The 19042-nt window shown below is 43.9% G+C and overlaps 2 protein-coding genes across 5 annotated transcripts; one reads left to right on the top strand and one right to left on the bottom strand.

Annotated features, from left to right (window-relative positions):
* Positions 1 to 10120: 10120 nt before the first annotated feature.
* On the bottom strand, positions 10121 to 12274 carry haus1 (HAUS augmin-like complex, subunit 1). 2 transcript variants are annotated; one of them, XM_064943166.1, is made up of 9 exons: positions 12152 to 12274; positions 11836 to 12010; positions 11491 to 11626; positions 11226 to 11360; positions 10998 to 11121; positions 10678 to 10743; positions 10521 to 10592; positions 10385 to 10432; positions 10121 to 10289 (listed from the first exon to the last, which is right to left on the bottom strand). In XM_064943166.1, the coding sequence occupies exons 1-9, from the start codon at positions 12170 to 12172 to the stop codon at positions 10212 to 10214; spliced, it is 855 nt and encodes a 284-aa protein (XP_064799238.1). In that variant the 5' UTR covers positions 12173 to 12274; the 3' UTR covers positions 10121 to 10211. The 2 variants fall into 2 exon arrangements, with proteins under 2 accessions (XP_064799238.1, XP_064799239.1); XM_064943167.1 differs by having other exon boundaries at positions 11491 to 11596.
* Positions 12275 to 12563: 289 nt separating this feature from the next.
* Positions 12564 to 18550, top strand: LOC135518194 (ATP synthase subunit alpha, mitochondrial). Of its 3 annotated transcripts, none has more exons than XM_064943163.1 (11): positions 12564 to 12692; positions 13899 to 13977; positions 14224 to 14393; positions 14700 to 14873; positions 15562 to 15728; positions 16290 to 16590; positions 16789 to 17013; positions 17233 to 17340; positions 17681 to 17825; positions 18051 to 18201; positions 18332 to 18550. In XM_064943163.1, exons 1-11 carry the CDS (start codon positions 12633 to 12635, stop codon positions 18408 to 18410), a joined length of 1659 nt encoding a protein of 552 aa, XP_064799235.1. In that variant the 5' UTR covers positions 12564 to 12632; the 3' UTR covers positions 18411 to 18550. The 3 variants fall into 3 exon arrangements, with proteins under 3 accessions (XP_064799235.1, XP_064799237.1, XP_064799236.1); XM_064943164.1 differs by lacking the exon at positions 12564 to 12692 and adding an exon at positions 12699 to 13755; XM_064943165.1 differs by lacking the exons at positions 13899 to 13977; positions 15562 to 15728.
* The last annotated feature ends 492 nt before the right edge of the window (positions 18551 to 19042 follow it).

The following is a 19042-nucleotide window of genomic DNA, read 5'->3' as shown; positions in this document are numbered from 1 at the left end:
CAAAACGTTATGTTTGGTGTAAAAGCAACACAGCTCATCACCCTGAACATACCATCCCCACTGTCAAACATGGTGGTGGCAGCAGCATGGTTTGGGCCTGCTTTTCTTCAGCAGGGACAGGGAAGATGGTTAAAATTGATGGGAAGATGGATGGAGCCAAATACAGGTCCATTCTGGAAGAAAACCTGATGGAGTCTGCAAAAGACCTGAGACTGGGACGGAGATTTGTCTTCCAACAAGACAATGATCCAAAACATAAAGCAAAATCTACAATGGAATGGTTCAAAAATAAACATATCCAGGTGTTAGAATGGCCAAGTCAAAGTCCAGACCTGAATCCAATCGAGAATCTGTGGAAAGAACTGAAAACTGCTGTTCACAAATGCTCTCGATCCAACCTCACTGAGCTCGAGCTGTTTTGCAAGGAGGAATGGGAAAAAATGTCAGTCTCTCGATGTGCAAAACTGATAGACATACCCCAAGCGACTTACAGCTGTATTCACAGCAAAAGGTGGCGCTACAAAGTATTAACTTAAGGGGGCTGAATAATTTTCACGCCCAATTTCAGTTTTTGATTTGTTAAAAAAGTTTGAAATATCCAATAAATGTCGTTCCACTTCATGATTGTGTCCCACTTGTTGTTGATTCTTCACAAAAAAATACAGTTTTATATCTTTATGATTGAAGCCTGAAATGTGGCAAAAGGTCGCAAAGTTCAAGGGGGCCGAATACTTTCGCAAGGCACTGTACATCAGCTGATATCTCAAAGTGCTGTACAGAACCCCAGCAGAAACCCTAAACAGCATGCAATGCAGGTGTAGAAGCATGGTGGCTAGGAATAACTCCATAGAAAGGCAAAAACCGAGGAAGAAACCTAGAGAGGAACCAGGCTATGAGGGGTGGCCCTCTTCTGGCTGTGCCGGGTGGAGATTATAACAGAACATGGCCAAGATGTTCAAATGTTCATAAATGACCAGCATGGTCAAATAATAATAATCACAGTAGTTGTCGAGGGTGCAAAAAGTCAGCACCTCAGGTGCTGAACAGTTGAAACTGGAGAAGCAGCACGGCCAGGTGGACTGGGGACAGCAAGGAGTCCTCATGCCAGGTAGTCCTGAGGCATGGTCCTAGGGCTCAGGTCCTCCGAGAGAGAGAAAGAAAGAGAGAAAGAGAGAATTAGAAAGAGCATACTTAAATTCACACAGGACACCGGATAAGACAGGAGAAGTACTCCCGATATAACAAACTGACCCTAGCCCCCCGAAAAACTACTGCAGCATAAATACTGGAGGCTGAGACAGGAGGGGTCAGGAAACACTGTGGCCCCATCCGATGATACCCCCGGACAGGGCCAAACAGGAAGGATATAACCCCACCCACTTTGCCAAAGCACAGCCCCCACACCACTAGATGGATATCTTCAACCACCAACTTACCATCCTGAGACAAGGCCGAGTATAGCCCACAAAGACCTCCGCCACGGCACAACCCAAGTGGGGGGGGGCAACCCAGACAGGAAGATCACGTCAGTGACTCAACCCACTCAAATGACGCACCCCTCCTAGGGACGGCATGAAAGAGCACCAGTAAGCCAGTGACTCAGCCCCTGTAATAGGGTTAGAGGCAGAGAATCCCAGTGGAAAGAGGGGAAACGGCCAGGCGGAGGCAGCATGGGCGGCTCGTTGCTTCAGAGCCTTTCCGTTCACCTTCACACTCCTGGGCCAGACTACACTCAATCATATGACCCACTGAAGAGATGAGTCTTCAGTAAAGACTTACAGGTTGAGACCGAGTCTGCGTCTCTCACATGGGTAGGTAGACCATTCCATAAAAATGGATCTCTATAGGAGAAAGCCCTGCATCCAGCTGTTTGCTTAGAAATTCTAGGGACAATTAGGAGACCTTCGTCTTGTGACCGTAGCGTATGTGTAGGTATGTACAGCAGGACCAAATCAGAGAGATAGGTAGGAGCAAGCCCATGTAATGCTTTGTAGGTTAGCAGTAAAACCTTGAAAAATCAGCCCTTCCCTTAACAGGAAGCCAGTGTAGGGAGGCTTGCACAGGAGTAATATGATCCATTTTTTTGGTTCTAGTCAGGATTCTAGCAGACGTATTTAGCACTAACTGAAGTTTATTTAGTGCTTTATCCGGGTAGCCGGAAAGTAGAGCATTGCAGTAGTCTAACCTAGAAGTAACAAAAGCATGGATACATTTTTCTGCATAATTTTTCGACAGAAAGTTTCTGATTTTTGCAATGTTACATCGATGGAAAAAAGCTGTCCTTGAAACAGTCTTGATATGTTATTCAAAAGAGAGATCAGGGCCTGGAGTAACGCAGAGGTCCTTCACAGTTTTATTTGAGACGACTGTGCAACCATTAAGATTAATTGTCAGATTTAACAGAAGATCTCTTTGTTGCTTGGGACCAAGAACAAGCATCTCTGTTTTGTCCAAGTTTAAAGGTAGAACGTTTGCAGCCATCCACTTCCTTATGTCTGGAACACAGACTTCTAGCGAGGGCAATTTTGGGGCTTCACCATGGTTCATTGAAATGTACAGCTGTGTGTCATCCGCATAGCAGTGAAAGTTAACATTATGTTTTCGAATGACATCCCCAAGAGGTAAAATATACAGTGAAAACAATAGTGGTCCTAAAACGGAACCTTGAGGAACACCAAAATTTACAGTTAATTTGTCAGAGGACAAACCATTCACAGAGACAAACTGATATCTTTCCGACAGATAAGATCTAAAACAGGCTAGAACATGTCCGTCTAGACCAATTTGGGTTTCCAATCTCTCCAAAAGAATGTGGTGATCGATGGTATCAAAAGCAGCACTAAGGTCTAGGAGCACGAGGACAGATGCAGAGCCTCGGTCTGATGCCATTAAAAGGCCACTTACCACCTTCACAAGTGCAGTCTCAGTGCTATGATGGGATCTAAAACCAGACTGAATGATTTCGTATACATTGTTTGTTTTCAGGAAGGCAGTGAGTTGCTGCGCAACAGCCTTTTCTAAAAATTTTGAGAGGAATGGGAGATCCGATATAGGCCGATAGTTTTTTATATTTTCTGGGTCAAGGTTTGGCTTTTTCAAGAGAGGCTTTATTACTGCCACTTCTGGTGAATTTGGTACACATCCGGTGGATAGAGAGCCGTTTATTATGTTCAACATAGGAGGGCCAAGCACAGGAAGCAGCTCTTTCAGTAGTTTAGTTGGAATAGGGTCCAGTATGCAGCTTGAAGGTTTAGAGGCCATGATTATTTTCATCATTATGTCAAGAGATAGAGTACTAAAACATTTGAGTGTCTCTCTTGATCCTAGGTCCTGGCAGAATTGTGCAGACTCAGGACATCTGAGCTTGGAAGGAATATGCAGATTTAAAGAGTCCGTAATTTGTTTTCTAATAATCATGATCTTTTCCTCAAAGAAGTTCATGAATTTATTACTGCTGAGCTGAAAGCCCTCCTCACTTGGGGAATGCTGCTTTTTAGTTTTAGCTTTGCGACAGTATCAAAAATACATTTTGGATTGTTCTTATTTTCCTCAATTAAGTTGGAAAAATAGGATGATCGAGCAGCAGCGAGGGCTCTTCGATTCTGCACGGTACTGTATTTCTAAGCTAGTCGGAAGACTTCCAGTTTGGTGTGGCGCCATTTCCGTTCCAATTTTCTGGAAGCTTGCTTCAGAGTTCGGGTATTTCCTGTATACCAGGGAGCTAGTTTCTTATGGGAAATGTTTTTAGTTATTAGGGGTGCAACTGCATCTTGGGTATTGCGCAAGGTTAAATTGAGTTCCTCAGGTGGTTAACTGATTTTTGTCCTCTGACATCCTTGGGTAGGCAGAGGGAGTCTGGAAGGGCATCAAGGAATCTTTGTGTTGTCTGTGAATTTATAGCACGGCTTTTGATGCTCCTTAGTTGGGGTCTGAGCAGATTATTTGTTGCAATTGCAAACGTAATAAAATGGTGGTCCAGTAGTCCAGGACTATAAGGAAAAACATTAAGATCCACAACATTTATTCCATGGGACAAAACTAGATCCAGAGTATGACTGTGACAGTGAGTAGGTCCAGAGACATGTTGGACAAAACGCACTGAGTCGATGATGGTGCCGAAAGCCTTTTGGAGTGGGTCTGTGGACATTTTCCATGTGAATATTAAAGTCACCAAAAATGTGAATATTATCTGCTATGACTACAAGGTCCGATAGGAATTCAGGGAACTCAATGAGGAACGCTGTATATTGTCCAGGAGGCCTGTAAACAGTAGCTATAAAAAGTGATTGAGTAAGCTGCATAGATTTCATGACTAGAAGCTCAAAAGATGAAAACGTATTATTTTTTTTTGTTAATTGAAATTTGCTATCGTAAATGTCAGCAACACCTCCACCTTTGCGGGATGCACGGGGGATATTGTCACTAGTGTAACCAGGAGGTGAGGCCTCATTTAACACAGTACATTCATCAGGCTTAAGCCTTGTTTCAGTCTGGCTAATCACATCAAGATTATGATCAGTGATTAGTTCATTGCCTATAACTGCCTTTGAAGTAAGGGATCTAACATTACGTAGCCCTATTTTGAGATGTGAGGTATCACGATCTCTTTCAATAATGCAGGAATGGAGGTCTTTATCCTAGGGAGATTGCTAAAGCGAACAATGTTTAGTTTTGCCCAACCTAGGTCGAGGCACAGACACGGTCTCAATGGGGATAGCTAAACTGACTACACCGACTGTGCTAATGGCAGACTCCACTAAACTGGCAGGCTGGCTAACAGCCTGTTGCATGGCCTGCACCTTATTTCATTGTGGAGCTAGAGGAGTTAGAGCCCTGTCTATGTTGGTAGATAAAATGAGAGCACCCCTCCAGCTAGGATGGAGTCCATAACTTCTCAGCAGGCCAGGCTTGGTCCTGTTTGTGGGTGAGTCCCAGAAAGAGGGACAATTATCGATAAATTATATCTTTTGGGAGGGGCAAAAAACAGTTTAACCAGCGATTGAGTTGTGAGACAGTTGTAGAGCTCATCACTCCCCCTAACCGGGAGGGGGCCAGAGACAATTACTCGATGCCGACATTTTTCTAGCTGATTTACACGCTGAAGCTATATGTTGCTCTTGGTGACTGTTTCATCCTAACATCGTTGGTGCCGACGTGGATAACAATATCTCTATACTCGCCAATTATAGCCAGCACCATCTTCAGATTAGCCTTAACTTCGGTAGCCCTGCCCCCAGGTAAACAGTGTATGAACGCTGGATGATTAGTTTTAAGTCTAATACTGCGGGTAATGGAGTTGGTGGGAAACTTTGGCGTCTCGGACTCGCTGCTTAAATGGGGAAAACCGGTTGAAAGTTTCTGTCGGCTGAATGAGCATTCCTACAGCATTTCCCTCCAGAAACCATGAGAAAGTTGTCCGGCTGCAGGGACAGTGCGAGGAGATTTCTACTAACGTTACCATCTGTACTTACTGGTGGCACAGACGCTGTTTCATCCTTTCCTACACTGAAATTACCCTTGCCTAACGATTGCGTCTGAAGCTGGGCTTCCAGCACAGCTATCCTCGCCGTAAGGCGATCTTTCTCCTGTATATTATGAGTACAGCGACTGCAATTAGAAGGCATCATGTTAATGTTACTACTTAGCTGTTGGAGGTCCTGACGAACCACGTCCAGAGTAAAAAAGTTGAGTGAGGGAAAAACTAAAAAATATAAACGGTAATTAAAAAGTAAAAACCGTAAAGTTGTCAGGTAGCAAAGTAAGGTTGGCAACAAAACGCACAGCAACACGTAAAGTCTATTGGACTGATCCAATATAGTGAAACGTAACATAATCAGTACTACTTGTAGGTGCACACAATCGTGACTTTACATTAAAACGGCAAAATGTGAATTCTACCATAGTAGCCGTTATACCTTGTCTAGTAGAAAGGGTCTAAAGTCATTTTTAAACTAAGCCGTTCTTGCAAATACACGTTTTCTTCTGAATGGAGGGGCAAAAAAGTATCTTATGTCTGTGTTCAGTGTCATATGGTTCTCCAAAAACCAGAGAATATGCCTTTTGCATGCGTGTCGATCTCAAAGAAAGCTGCTGAGGGGAGGACAGCACATAATGGCTAGAAGTGAGCAAATGGCATTGCATTAAACACATGGACACCATGTGTGTGCATTTGATACCATTCCACCAACTCTGCTCCAGCCATTATGACGAACCCCATCCTCCCCAATTAAAGGTGCCAACAACCTCCTGTGGAAGGTCTTTGTTTTGGTCGGACTGTGTGATGTGCTACCAGGCCAGCGCATCACACAGTCAAATCAAATCTTATTTGTCACATACACATGGTTAGCAGATGTTAATGCGAGTGTAGCGAAATGCTTGTGCTTCCAGTTCCGACAGTACAGTAATAACCAACAAGTAATCTAACTAACAATTCCAAAACTAATATCTTATACACAGTGTAAGGGGATAAAGAATATGTACATAAAGATATTAATGAGTGATGGTACAGAGCAGCATAGGCAAGATACAGTAGATGGTATCGAGTACAGTATAAACATATGAGATGAGTATGTAAACAAAGTGGCATAGCTAAAGTGGCTAGTGATACATGTATTACATAAGGATGCAGTAGATGATAGAGTACAGTATATACGTATACATATGAGATGAATAATGTAGGGTATGTAAACATTATATTAGGTAGCATTGTTTAAAGTGGCTAGTGATATATTTTACATCCTTTCCCATCAATTCCCATTATTAAAGTGGCTGGAGTTGAGTCAGTGTGTTGGCAGCAGCCACTCAATGTTAGTGGTTGCTGTTTAACAGTCTGATGGCCTTGAGATAGAAGCTGTTTTTCAGTCTCTCGGTCCCAGCTTTGATGTACCTGTACTGACCTCGCCTTCTGGATGATAGCGGGGTGAACAGGCAGTGGCTCGGGTGGGTGTTGTCCTTGATGATCTTTATGGCCTTCCTGTAACATCGGGCGGTGTAGGTGTCCTGGAGGGCAGGTAGTTTGCCCCCGGTGATACGTTGTGCAGACCTCACTACCCTCTGGAGAGCCTTACGGTTGTGGGCGGAGCAGTTGCCGTACCAGGCGGTGATACAGCCCGCCAGGATGCTCTCGATTGTGCATCTGTAGAAGTTTGTGAGTGTTTTTGGTGACAAGCCGAATTTCTTCAGCCTCCTGAGGTTGAAGAGGCGCTGCTGCGCCTTCTTCACGATGCTGTCTGTGTGAGTGGACCAATTTAGTTTGTCTGTGATGTGTATGCCGAGGAACTTAAAACTTACTACCCTCTCCACTACTGTTCCATCGATGTGGATAGGGGGGTGTTCCCTCTGCTGTTTCCTGAAGTCCACAATCATCTCCTTAGTTTTGTTGACGTTGAGTGTGAGGTTATTGTCCTGACACCACACTCCGAGGGCCCTCACCTCCTCCCTATAGGCCGTCACGTCGTTGTTGGTAATCAAGCCTACCACTGTAATGTCGTCCGCAAACTTGATGATTGAGTTGGAGGCGTGCGTTGCCGCGCAGTCGTGGGTGAACAGGGAGTACAGGAGAGGGCTCAGAAGGCACCCTTGTGGGGCCCCAGTGTTGAGGATTAGCGGGGTGGAGATGTTGTTGCCTACCCTCACCACCTGGGGGCGGCCCGTCAGGAAGTCCAGTACCCAGTTGCACAGGGCGGGGTCGAGACCCAGGGTTTCGAGCTTGATGACGAGCTTGGAGGGTACTATGGTGTTAAATGCCGAGCTGTAGTCGATGAACAGCATTCTCACATAGGTATTCCTCTTGTCCAGATGGGTTAGGGCAGTGTGCAGTGTGGTTGAGATTGCGTCGTCTGTGGACCTATTTGGGCGGTAAGCAAATTGGAGTGGGTCTAGGGTGTCAGGTAGGGTGGAGGTGATATGGTCCTTGACTAGTCTCTCAAAGCACTTCATGATGACGGAAGTGAGTGCTACGGGTCGGTAGTCGTTTAGCTCAGTTACCTTAGCTTTCTTGGGAACAGGAACAATGGTGGCCCTCTTGAAGCATGTGGGAACAGCAGACTGGTATAGGGATTGATTGAATATGTCCGTAAACACACCAGCCAGCTGGTCTGCGCATGCTCTGAGGGCGCGGCTGGGGATGCCGTCTGGGCCTGCAGCCTTGCGAGGGTTAACACGTTTCAATGTTTTACTCACCTCGGCTGCAGTGAAGGAGAGACCGCATGTTTCCGTTGCAGGCCGTGTCAGTGGCACTGTATTGTCCTCAAAGCGGGCAAAAAAGTTATTTAGTCTGTCTGGGAGCAAGACATCCTGGTCCGTGACTGAGCTGGATTTCATCTTGTAGTCCGTGATTGACTGTAGACCCTGCCACATACCTCTTGTGTCTGAGCCGTTGAATTGAGATTCTACTTTGTCTCTATACTGACGCTTAGCTTGTTTGATAGCCTTACGGAGGGAATAGCTGCACTGTTTGTATTCGGTCATGTTACCAGTCACCTTGCTCTGATTAAAAGCAGTGGTTCGCGCTTTCAGTTTCACACAAATGCTGCCATCAATCCACGGTTTCTGGTTAGGGAATGTTTTAATCGTTGCTATGGGAACGACATCTTCAAAGCACGTTCTAATGAACTCGCACACCGAATCAGCGTATTCCTCAATGTTGTTGCCTGACGCAATACGAAACATGTCCCAGTCCACGTGATGGAAGCAGTCTTGGAGTGTGGAATCAGCTTGGTCGGACCAGCGTTGGACAGACCTCAGCGTGTGAGCTTCTTGTTTTAGTTTCTGTCTGTAGGCAGGGATCAGCGAAATGGAGTCGTGGTCAGCTTTTCCGAAAGGGGGGCGGGGCAGGGCCTTGTATGCTTCGCGGAAGTTAGAATAACAGTGATCCAAGGTTTTGCCAGCCCTGGTGGCGCAATCGATATGCTGATACATTTTAGGGAGTCTTGTTTTCAGATTAGCCTTGTTAAAATCCCCAGCAACAATAAATGCAGCCTCAGGATGTATGGATTCGTTTGCAAAGAGTCAAATAAAGTTCGTTCAGAGCCATCGATGTGTCTGCTTGGGGGGGAATATATACGGCTGTGATTATAATCGAAGATAATTCTCTTGGTAGATAATGCGGTCTACATTTGATTTTGAGGAATTCTAAATCAGGTGAACATTTCTCACTATGAATATTGTTTTTTGGCGAACGATCTGCAACTGAAGGTATAACGGCTACAATGGAAGAATTCCCTATTTCCAGGTAAATGCAGGTGAAAGCTATGATCCCTTATGATGGGAAACTCTGTTAAGTCCACGTAATTCGGTGTAGATGAAAGGTTAAATAAAACATTTTAAGCCTTGCGAAATGTTTGTGCCATTCAGACGGTGAATGGGCATTGTAAATAAGAATGTGTTCCTAAATTACTTGCAGTTAAAGGTTAAATAAAAAGCAGGGTATGGTAGTAGGTGCCAGGCGCACCTGTTTGAGTGTGTCAAGAACTGCAACACTGCTGAGTTTTTCAGTTATTATTCCTGTGTGTATCAGGAATGGTCCACCGCCCAAAGGTCATCCAGTCAACTTGAAACAACTGTGGGAAGCAATGGAGTCAACATGGGTCAGCATCCCTGTGGAACGCTTTTGACACTTTGTAGTCCATGCCCTGACGAATTGAAGGCAAAAATGGGTGCTCCAATGTTTAGCAAACTCAATGTAAAAGGCACTGTGCACCTAATGTTTTGTACAGTGGAAAAGGCACGGTATGGTCAATCCGTCATCTGCCGTGCAGCATTTACGGTGATACGGCCTTTGAAGACGTCATGGCATTCATACAACTTGCACTTCACAGAGCAGTGGTGTAGAGCTGTTGACAAGGAATTGAGTTTGCATTTATACAGGACCTCCTGCCCCCACCTACTGTCAAACAATCATGTAAATGCAGAGATATATGGAGCTCTCCGTATTGTTACAATATTTGGGATGCGCAGTGATACGGAGCTCAATTTGGACCCTGCATGCCTCCGGAAGCTCTGTGATTGCATCACATCCTCCAAAACGGAGCCTCCAACCACATTTTAGATCTCATAAGACAAATAAGTTCCCCGTTTAGTTAACACATTTTGAAAAAATATATAGCCCAAGCAGCCCATGACAAGTTGGATGAAAAACATATTACGATTTTCATTGACATTTATTATCATTACATATACTTTCTACAATTACAATCCACCAAATTCATGTGTCATTTTAAAGGCCGCCCTTTAGGCAAGGAGGAATTCATGAAGTCCACCTTCATCTCCAGTTCAGCATCAACTGCAGCCTTAAACAAGGAGAAAACAGTTCAATTCAAATATAATTGACAATGTACAGTAACATCACAATATTCGTGTTGTATTGTAGAATGGCAAAACTCACCAATTCTCGCTTTGCCTCTTCAATTTTCACTTGAGCAAGAGATGGACTCTAGGGAACAACGATATCATTAAGCAGAGCATATCACCAAAATAAAAGGAAAATTAAAAGTCAGTTAAAAAATAAAACATTTCTTAACTGGGCTCAAATCTCTGTAGGGTTCGAGTTTCTTTGACAAAGGTAGAATTTCTTGTTTCAACGTGTAGACTTGCTGCAAAGGGAAGAACAGAAAGTCATTGCAATACATTTCACAGCAAAGCAGAACAGCCAACACTTCCATCATAACATGAGGATACCTCACATAGCTCCATCAGAGCTTGGTGGGAGATTCGATTCTCCATGTGTCTGGATGTTAGCTGGTCCTGAGGGTGAGAGAATGAAAATGCACTGCTTATGACAAAAGATTAACATAAATGCATTTCTACCAGTCAAAAAGCCCTAACCACCTGAGAATGTTTCCAAGGTTGACTTTTGACTTCCCAGCTCAATAAATCAAAAGCTACCCCAATCCAACATCTCAAAACCAGAAGCGAACCACAAAGGATATCTTGACCTGTGAAGAAAAAGGGAGTAAACATTAACAGCACATAAGATGACAGAAGTCAAAGCCACTGACCTCTGCCTTCTTGTTTCGGTATGAGAGGTCTTTGGATTTTGCTTTGACAAAGTCCATATTCAGCAGTCTTTCTTCTGCTTTGGCACTCTCCACCTCTTGAGCTTTCATTGTTTTCTTGATGTCCCTGTAGTCAGATGATTACGTAGATTAATGAACTCTAGAGCTTTACAGATGTGAGCATTTAAAGTAATTTAACATTTCAGGTTCATGACTGTGTGATCCTCTTACTCTTGGAAGGTTTTCCGTAGAACAAGAACGGACCCAAGTTTATTTCTGAGTGCATTAAGCTCCCTATCAAGTCTCCTGTCCGTCTTTTCAGATTCCAGAAGCTCATTGGTCAAATTATTCACCGCTGGCACAAAGCTAAACAAACAGCATGGATGTAAGATTATGTTCTTGCAAGTTCATCATGAGAAAACATCTTGTATGGCTTTCTGTGAGTGCCATTGTGTGTACTTATTTTAATAGGCAGCATTGTACATCAGTGCATTACCTGCTCAGAGAGGTGTCTCGGACACCAAGTACCTTAGCGTTTGCCACCAATGCTGACAGGTAGTCTGATGCTGGTTTTGACAAGCTTCCAGAGGATAAGCCCACTCCTTGTAAAACAACATTCTGGAGATGAACACCTAGAAAGATTGATTTTAAATCAAAGGAACAACATTACAGTGCAAAAAAGAAAGACCCAGCTGTGTGTCTAGACAACATTACTGTATTGACATGTCAGCCAGAGTGGGGCTTGAAGTTGACACAGTGACACATAATATTCCCCAAGTGTCTCAATCATTCAGGTTACCACTTAAGATTTATTTAACAGTACATGCAATGTTCACTTTACCATCAGCCTGATACTCAGAAGTTTTCTGTTTCTGATCCTCAATGAGCAGGGAAGTCTCATTGCATCGAACTTCACTTGCTTCTGCAAGCTGGTACAGTATGTCGACAGTCCGTGTGTTAACTTCATATTCTGGAATAGTTTGATCTCCAAAGACTGTGCTGAGCCACTTGCTCACCTGAAAAGTGTAAACAAACACCAAGTTTACAGCTAACTCACTTGCTTGTTAGCATAGATTTACAGCCCTGAGAGATGGTTTAAAAAAAACTGAAATTTATCAAAATAAGAGCACAATCAACATCTCTGCTATTAACACTACCTTCTTGTTCTTATCACACATATCAACGGGCAGCCCAGACAAACAATACAGTAAAAGACTGACACTCGGCTGAGAGTAGCTTTCTGAAAGTAATGGGAATCCTGACTGAACCGAAACGTTTCCCGCGCACCGTTCATTCAACAGCTTCCGGTTTGTGATGTATTTGATTGGATGTTTGAAATAGACCAGCCAATGAGAAAAAAAAACTCTTTATTTAAAACGGAAGTAGTGTTTGGTCTGCCCATGAGTGTTCAAATAGATTGACATAAACAAGATTGTATCCGAGTTTATGATGACAATATTCATATCCAATCTAATCTAATAATAAATGCAGTTTATAGCATTAATTAAACAATTATTTCATATGATTTTGCAAATATTTCCGGTTCACAGTATCATTTTTTACCCTGTCCTCCATCTTCTTTACGTGATTTAACCAGTAGGTGTAGTTGGACAAATCCGCGTAGAAACATTAATAGCTATGCTGTCAGTTCGCGTTGCCGCGGCCCTTGTCCGCACCCTTCCCCGACGGGCTGGATTTGTAAGATTTTGTTTGTGTTGTCTGGGTTGTGTTTTTATACTTTTTGAAATAGTTATTCCCGCGTTCATGTTCTAGTCGGAAACTGGGATACTCTGAAATGTCAGACGTAATAACCGGATGTAGTTATACACATGCCGCGTTCAACGAATCAGCAAGGGCTAGCGCTATCCGCGGTCCTACCTTAACCCTAATCGTAAACCTTACCCTTTTTTTAAATGGTAACTTCAATGGGGTATGGACGTCCCAAGGATTCCGGATTGCATGGACAAGTTAACAAATCGGACATTTCCGAGTTTCCTAGTTCCGATTAGCAAGTGAACACGTCATCTATGTGTTCGAATATTGTGAAATTACTAGTCCGTGCATGCAGACGGCCATCTTGGACTGTTTACACAAGCTATCTCCACCTAACGTTAGATAAATATAATTGTAAAAGTCTATACCGGTAGTGGTATTTGTAGTTTTGACACATTGATATAGCTGTGTGATCAATCAACCAGTCAAGTGACTGTATGGATGTCTCATAGGGCTGCGCACATTTGTCCCAGCGTCGTCCGGGTTTGGCCGTAACGTTAATTGTAAATAATAATTTGTTTTTAACTGACTTGCCAAATTAAATAAAGGTTACAGGGGAGGTGGGGTTAGTAAACGAGCTCTAACTGTGACAAATATTTTTGAACAGTCATCCAACTCGGAATTCCAACTCGGAATCTTTCTAGTGCCCCGGCATTAAGATCACTGATGTCATGTTTCTACCCTTTTCCGGAGTCCCCACTTTTCTTTAAAGCACCCAATTTTATTTATTATTATTATTTATTTTTTTTACCTCCGATGACCAGATCAAAATGACAGTAGTTCACCCAGAGGCGTTACACTATAGTTAATGTTGTAATGTTATGTATCTTGTCAGCCAAGTGGCACAACTTAATTGTTTGTTATACATGCTCAGTGCATTTTGTTGATCGTTTGCGAATTAATGATGCCTATCAACATCGCAACTCATCCACTGACAGTTGACAGTGAGAAGAAGCAAGAGAAATAGGAGGCACAGTTTAATGGCAGGGTAATTTTAAACATGTATGGTAAACTAGTAACACTGTATCATTACTCTATTCAAAATATGTATATATGATGCAGATTTGAGGGTCACTATTTTGCATTTAAAGGATTTCAATTGTAAAATGATCTCAACCACTGTCCTTGCAGGTTTCCAAAAATGTTTATGCTGCTGCATGTGTAGGAGCCAGGCACCTGCACACCACAAAGCCATGGATGGCCAAGACGGGTCAGAGTTCTTGACTGATACATGTTGCCAAACTTTGTAGTAGCAAAGTCCCTTGAGAAAGTGGATACTAAGACATTTTTTTATAGCTTGGGGGTAGGAACAACCGTTATTGTCTTGAGCAGCCCATGTTGCCATTCAAAATGTATTCTCGGTAAAAGTAGCATCTTCATCTTCATGGCATCTTCTCAGTTTCCCCGAAGTCTGATTATTTGGTTAACTCTCAAATGTCATGCATGTGTACTGCAGGAACAGCAGAGGTCTCGTCCATTCTGGAGGAGAAGATCCTGGGTGCTGACACTAGCGCTGACCTGGAGGAGACTGGTCGCGTGCTCTCCATCGGTGATGGTATTGCCAGAGTGTATGGTCTCAGGAACGTGCAGGCTGAGGAGATGGTGGAGTTCTCCTCCGGGCTTAAGGTGAGGCCGTCAGTGGTGTGTGATGACTTGCAAGCTGATGATGACATAACAAGTCTTTGCGGGGGGTGATATATACTGCAGGTGTACCATTGAGCAAGTGCCATGCTCAACAGTGATGTCTGTCAACATACCTCGTAGATTATTGAATGAAAAGTAAATCCCTGAGGTGGATAGCTGAGTTTGCCATTCTGTTTCTTTCTTTCTACTATTCTCACATAACGCTATCCAGCGACGTGTTGTTGTCTGCTGGTCTATTCTACCGAAACTCTGAACTCTTGAGTAACAGTGTTCTCTAATCTCATCCAGGGCATGTCTCTTAACTTGGAGCCTGACAATGTCGGTGTTGTGGTGTTCGGTAATGACAAGCTCATCAAGGAGGGCGATATCGTCAAGAGAACTGGAGCCATCGTGGACGTGCCCGTCGGTGAACAGCTGCTGGGTCGTGTGGTGGACGCTCTGGGAAATGCCATCGACGGCAAGGTCAGGATTTGCCCTGAGGTTTACTCGTGGGTTATGATAAGCAATAGGATTTACAGCGTTAAACTGAGCCTCAGTGTTATGAGGTTGCCATGACCAGCAGGGTGAACCAAAGGCATTGCAGATGAGTGCATTGCATGATGATGCACTCGCATAGGATCAGCACTTGTGCATGCGTATGCTTCTCACTCCTGCTATGCTGTGTGATGACTGCAGAGAAGATTAGCCTCTCGCTTCTTGCTCTTTGTTGATGTCAGCACTATACTGCAGTTTATGTTGTGCATTACTGCATCTACTTTTGAGAATATTCTGGGCCAAGATCAGTGTTTTTCAACCTATTGTCTGCTGACATCTGGTGGCCCGCGGGGGTACTGCAGTTCGAATGTTTTATTTATTTTTATAAATAAGTTGGGACTATAATGTTTATATTACTTATCACAGTGCATATGTTTAGCAAAAATCCATATGTAATAATAGGCCTTTAATCTGTTAGTTGCTGATGAAATGTATTCCAAATCTGACCGCTAAGATATTTTAAATAAAAAAAAGATATCTGCAACTCCGCGAATGGTGGTACTCAAACTTTTGACAGTGATTTGGTGGTACCCGGAAAGGAAACGGTACCGCTGGCCTAGATAACTGATAGTGATGGGTGTAAAGTAATATTTTCTTTGCTACTGCTTCTTTGTAGGGTCCCCTTGGGTCCAGCATCCGTAGGCGTGTGGGTCTTAAGGCCCCTGGCATTATCCCCCGTATTTCTGTTAGAGAGCCCATGCAGACTGGCATCAAGGCCGTGGACAGCCTGGTGCCCATTGGCCGAGGTCAGCGTGAGCTGATCATCGGTGACAGGCAGACTGGGTAAGTCTATAGCCCTACAGGTGTGAATAGTTTAGTGACTGGCTCGGCTCGGTATTCAATTCCTCGACCTTGCGAACTTGAGTTGTAGTAGTTGCTAATGGAAAAAATTGGAGGGGAAAAATTAAGGAATGTCTGTCTTATCCACCTATGTCTTATTCCTAAACCAGCAGTTCATCTTGTTATTGAGGACAATGGTCAAGTAAAGACCTGTTAATCAGCTACTTGTGTTTTTCATGGTAGACATGTCATATGTCGACTTATGGTCATACATGTGTAGTGGATGCGGAAATCACCTGTAGCAAATTGGCTGGAGTACATCGGTGACCTCACACCTTCCTTAAGATCTAAAGGCAAGTGTCGCTCAGAGTGACAGACTGGTCACTTGGTGTGTTGGCTAAGACGGTTGGCTTTGAGTTGTATGTGTTGTGCAGAAGGTTGCTTGTTCGTTCGTTTCCCACTTGGAGCAGAACAGAATGCACTGCTGTTACACATGCATGTTTTGTCATTCACTTGAGTTTTTATAAATGATACAATCTTCATTCCAGTGTCTTTCCTTCATAGCAAAACCGCCATTGCCATCGACACCATTATCAACCAGAAGCGCTTCAACGATGGCACTGATGAGAAGAAGAAGCTGTACTGCATCTACGTCGCCATTGGTCAGAAGAGATCCACCGTGGCCCAGCTAGTGAAGAGGCTGACTGACGCCGACGCCATGAGGTACACCATTGTGGTGTCCGCCACAGCCTCCGATGCCGCTCCCCTGCAGTACCTGGCCCCTTACTCTGGCTGCTCCATGGGAGAGTTCTTCAGAGACAATGGCAAGCACGCGCTCATCATTTACGACGATTTGTCCAAGCAGGTCAGTTCACGCGATGGGGCTCGGAGGTTGAAATGTGATTAAGGTTGATCTTAAATAACTCTATTCCTCAGTTAATACACTACTTCCAGCAGCCCTATGTGGCTCTGACAATGCAGTAAAACACGATGGGGTATAGGGTGGCACTTATTCTATGCTCAACCTTCATGTGACTCAAACCTTGCTTCCCACCTGTCACAGGCTGTGGCTTACCGTCAGATGTCCCTGCTGCTACGTCGTCCCCCCGGTCGTGAGGCCTACCCTGGGGATGTGTTCTACCTCCATTCTCGTTTGCTAGAGAGAGCAGCCAAGATGAACGAAAACTTCGGCGGTGGCTCCCTCACCGCCCTGCCCGTCATTGAGACCCAGGCCGGTGATGTTTCCGCCTACATTCCAACCAATGTCATCTCCATCACAGACGGACAGGTGTGCTAAAAGAAGGATTTTATAATTAATCAGGAGCTGAAAATATAACTCTAACGATCTGATTTTAAATGGAGCTACCTCAAACCTATCCTCGCATTTATTCCTGATTTGCCATTTTTGGTAATGGCACTTTGTCATTTTAGGATTGATTGACTGTTTCGGTGTTTACTCTATTGAAACACTGAACCCATGACTCCACTCATGCTTCTTTCCTCTCAGATTTTCTTGGAGACTGAGTTGTTCTACAAAGGTATTCGACCAGCCATCAACGTAGGTCTGTCTGTGTCACGTGTCGGCTCTGCCGCCCAGACCAAAGCCATGAAGCAGGTGGGCCACTAATTTCTTTCCCCAGTATTTGTCATTTGGCTTTAGGCACCTGCCTTAGAAACTCACACGAAGGGGAAAGCATCACACTTTTGACTTCCAAGTGGCGCAGCAGTCTAAGGCACTGCATCTCAGTGCAAGAGGCGTCAATACAGTCACTGGTTCGAATCCAGGCTGTATCATATCCGGCTGTGATTGGGAGTCCCATAGTGCGGCGCACATTTGGCCCAGTGTCGTCCAGGTTTGGCCGGGGTAGGCCGTCATTGTAAATAAGAACTTGTTCTTTACTAACTTGCCTAGTTAAAAAAACAAAAAGACTGATCCTGTTTCCTCCCTGGTAAAGGTGGCTGGTACCATGAAGCTGGAGCTGGCCCAGTACCGTGAGGTGGCTGCCTTCGCACAGTTTGGTTCCGACTTGGACGCTGCCACCCAGCAGCTTCTGAACCGTGGTGTTCGCCTTACTGAGCTCCTCAAGCAGGGGCAGTACTGTGAGTATCTCCTAGGATGTGATGTTCTATTCACATTTGTATGATTTTCATCAACTGAAATGTTGATTAATGTGTGCACGGTCCCTGTTAAATAAATTGCTTGTGTAGATGAAACTGAGCTCTGTATTTCCAGCTGGTCATCCTTAGTAAAGTTTACTCTGTTTACTGCTGTGCTTCATTTAGTCCCTTGCCAATGTGACTGACTGCATTCCTTTTGACCTGCAGGCCCCATGGCCATTGAGGAGCAGGTTACAGTCATCTATGCTGGTGTGAGGGGACACTTGGACAAAATGGACCCAACCAAGATCACAAAGTTTGAGAAGGATTTTCTTCAACATGTTCTCAGCCAGCACCAGGACCTCCTAGCACAAATTAGGTAAATCAAATCAACTACCACCACGTTTTGCCAGCTTTAGCTTTATGTTCAGTATTGTTATTGAACTCCTTTTGTACGTTATCGTACCATGGCGTGAACATATTTTAACACCTTTTGTTTCTGCTTGCAGAGCTGATGGCAAAATCTCAGAAACCGCAGATGCCCAGCTTAAGCAGATCGTCTTGACCTTCCTGGCAAGCTTTGAGTAGTCTTATTTTTGGTCAACTATTTTGTCAATGTTTGCATAGTGCGGATGTTAAACTTTAAAAACAAATCTGAAAATAAAGTGGCATTTGATATTACTGTACAGATGTCTCCTAACAGAGAATAAAGTTGTTCTACTCCAGGACCCATGGATCTTTTTTCGACTGGTTCTCGTCCTCTCTCTTCCAAAAGTACATTTTGGCCATTTAGCAGACTTACCGTGTCCAAAGTGACTTACAATCAGTGCATTCAACCTAGAAAGGTGATGAAGAGTAGCCTGGCTGATGTGGCCCATGTGACTACACAGAGCTGGTGTCAGCCAGACGAGATGAAGGTCACGTACCAAGATAATCCAGTAAACACTTCTTCAAATGAGTTGAGCACAAATTAAGTGTTCACTTTTTACTGCAAAATGCTGGATATCGCACTGACTCACTTTTTCCCAAGTTGGCCTACTCACTGAAAGGCCCTCAAAAGCATTATTTAAAAAAACAACAACCTTTGGCCAGAAAAAGCAAATGTTTGTTTCCCAGACATCAATGATGGATAGTCATATACTAGTGTTTTTAATAAGAATCTCTATCTAGGTTATGCTTCACAATCACAAAGCATTATCAACAATAACTTTGAAGTCTCA

Source organism: Oncorhynchus masou, chromosome 28 (assembly GCF_036934945.1).
Source record: "Oncorhynchus masou masou isolate Uvic2021 chromosome 28, UVic_Omas_1.1, whole genome shotgun sequence".
In the NCBI taxonomy this organism is placed as follows: domain Eukaryota; kingdom Metazoa; phylum Chordata; class Actinopteri; order Salmoniformes; family Salmonidae; genus Oncorhynchus; species Oncorhynchus masou.
This window is presented reverse-complemented; position numbering and strand designations above follow the sequence as displayed.

Coding starts and splice junctions, on each gene's coding strand:
- LOC135518194 (XM_064943163.1), top strand. CDS start 12,633: ATGCTGTCAGTTCGCGTTGCCGCGGCCCTTGTCCGCACCCTTCCCCGA. Junction 14,394..14,699: donor AGTTCTCCTCCGGGCTTAAG/GTGAGGCCGTCA, acceptor AATCTCATCCAG/GGCATGTCTCTTAACTTGGA. Junction 15,729..16,289: donor ATCGGTGACAGGCAGACTGG/GTAAGTCTATAG, acceptor TTTCCTTCATAG/CAAAACCGCCATTGCCATCG.
- haus1 (XM_064943166.1), bottom strand. CDS start 12,172: ATGTGTGATAAGAACAAGAAG. Junction 12,011..12,151: donor TGTGTGATAAGAACAAGAAG/GTAGTGTTAATA, acceptor TACACTTTTCAG/GTGAGCAAGTGGCTCAGCAC. Junction 10,744..10,997: donor ACCGAAACAAGAAGGCAGAG/GTCAGTGGCTTT, acceptor TCTCACCCTCAG/GACCAGCTAACATCCAGACA.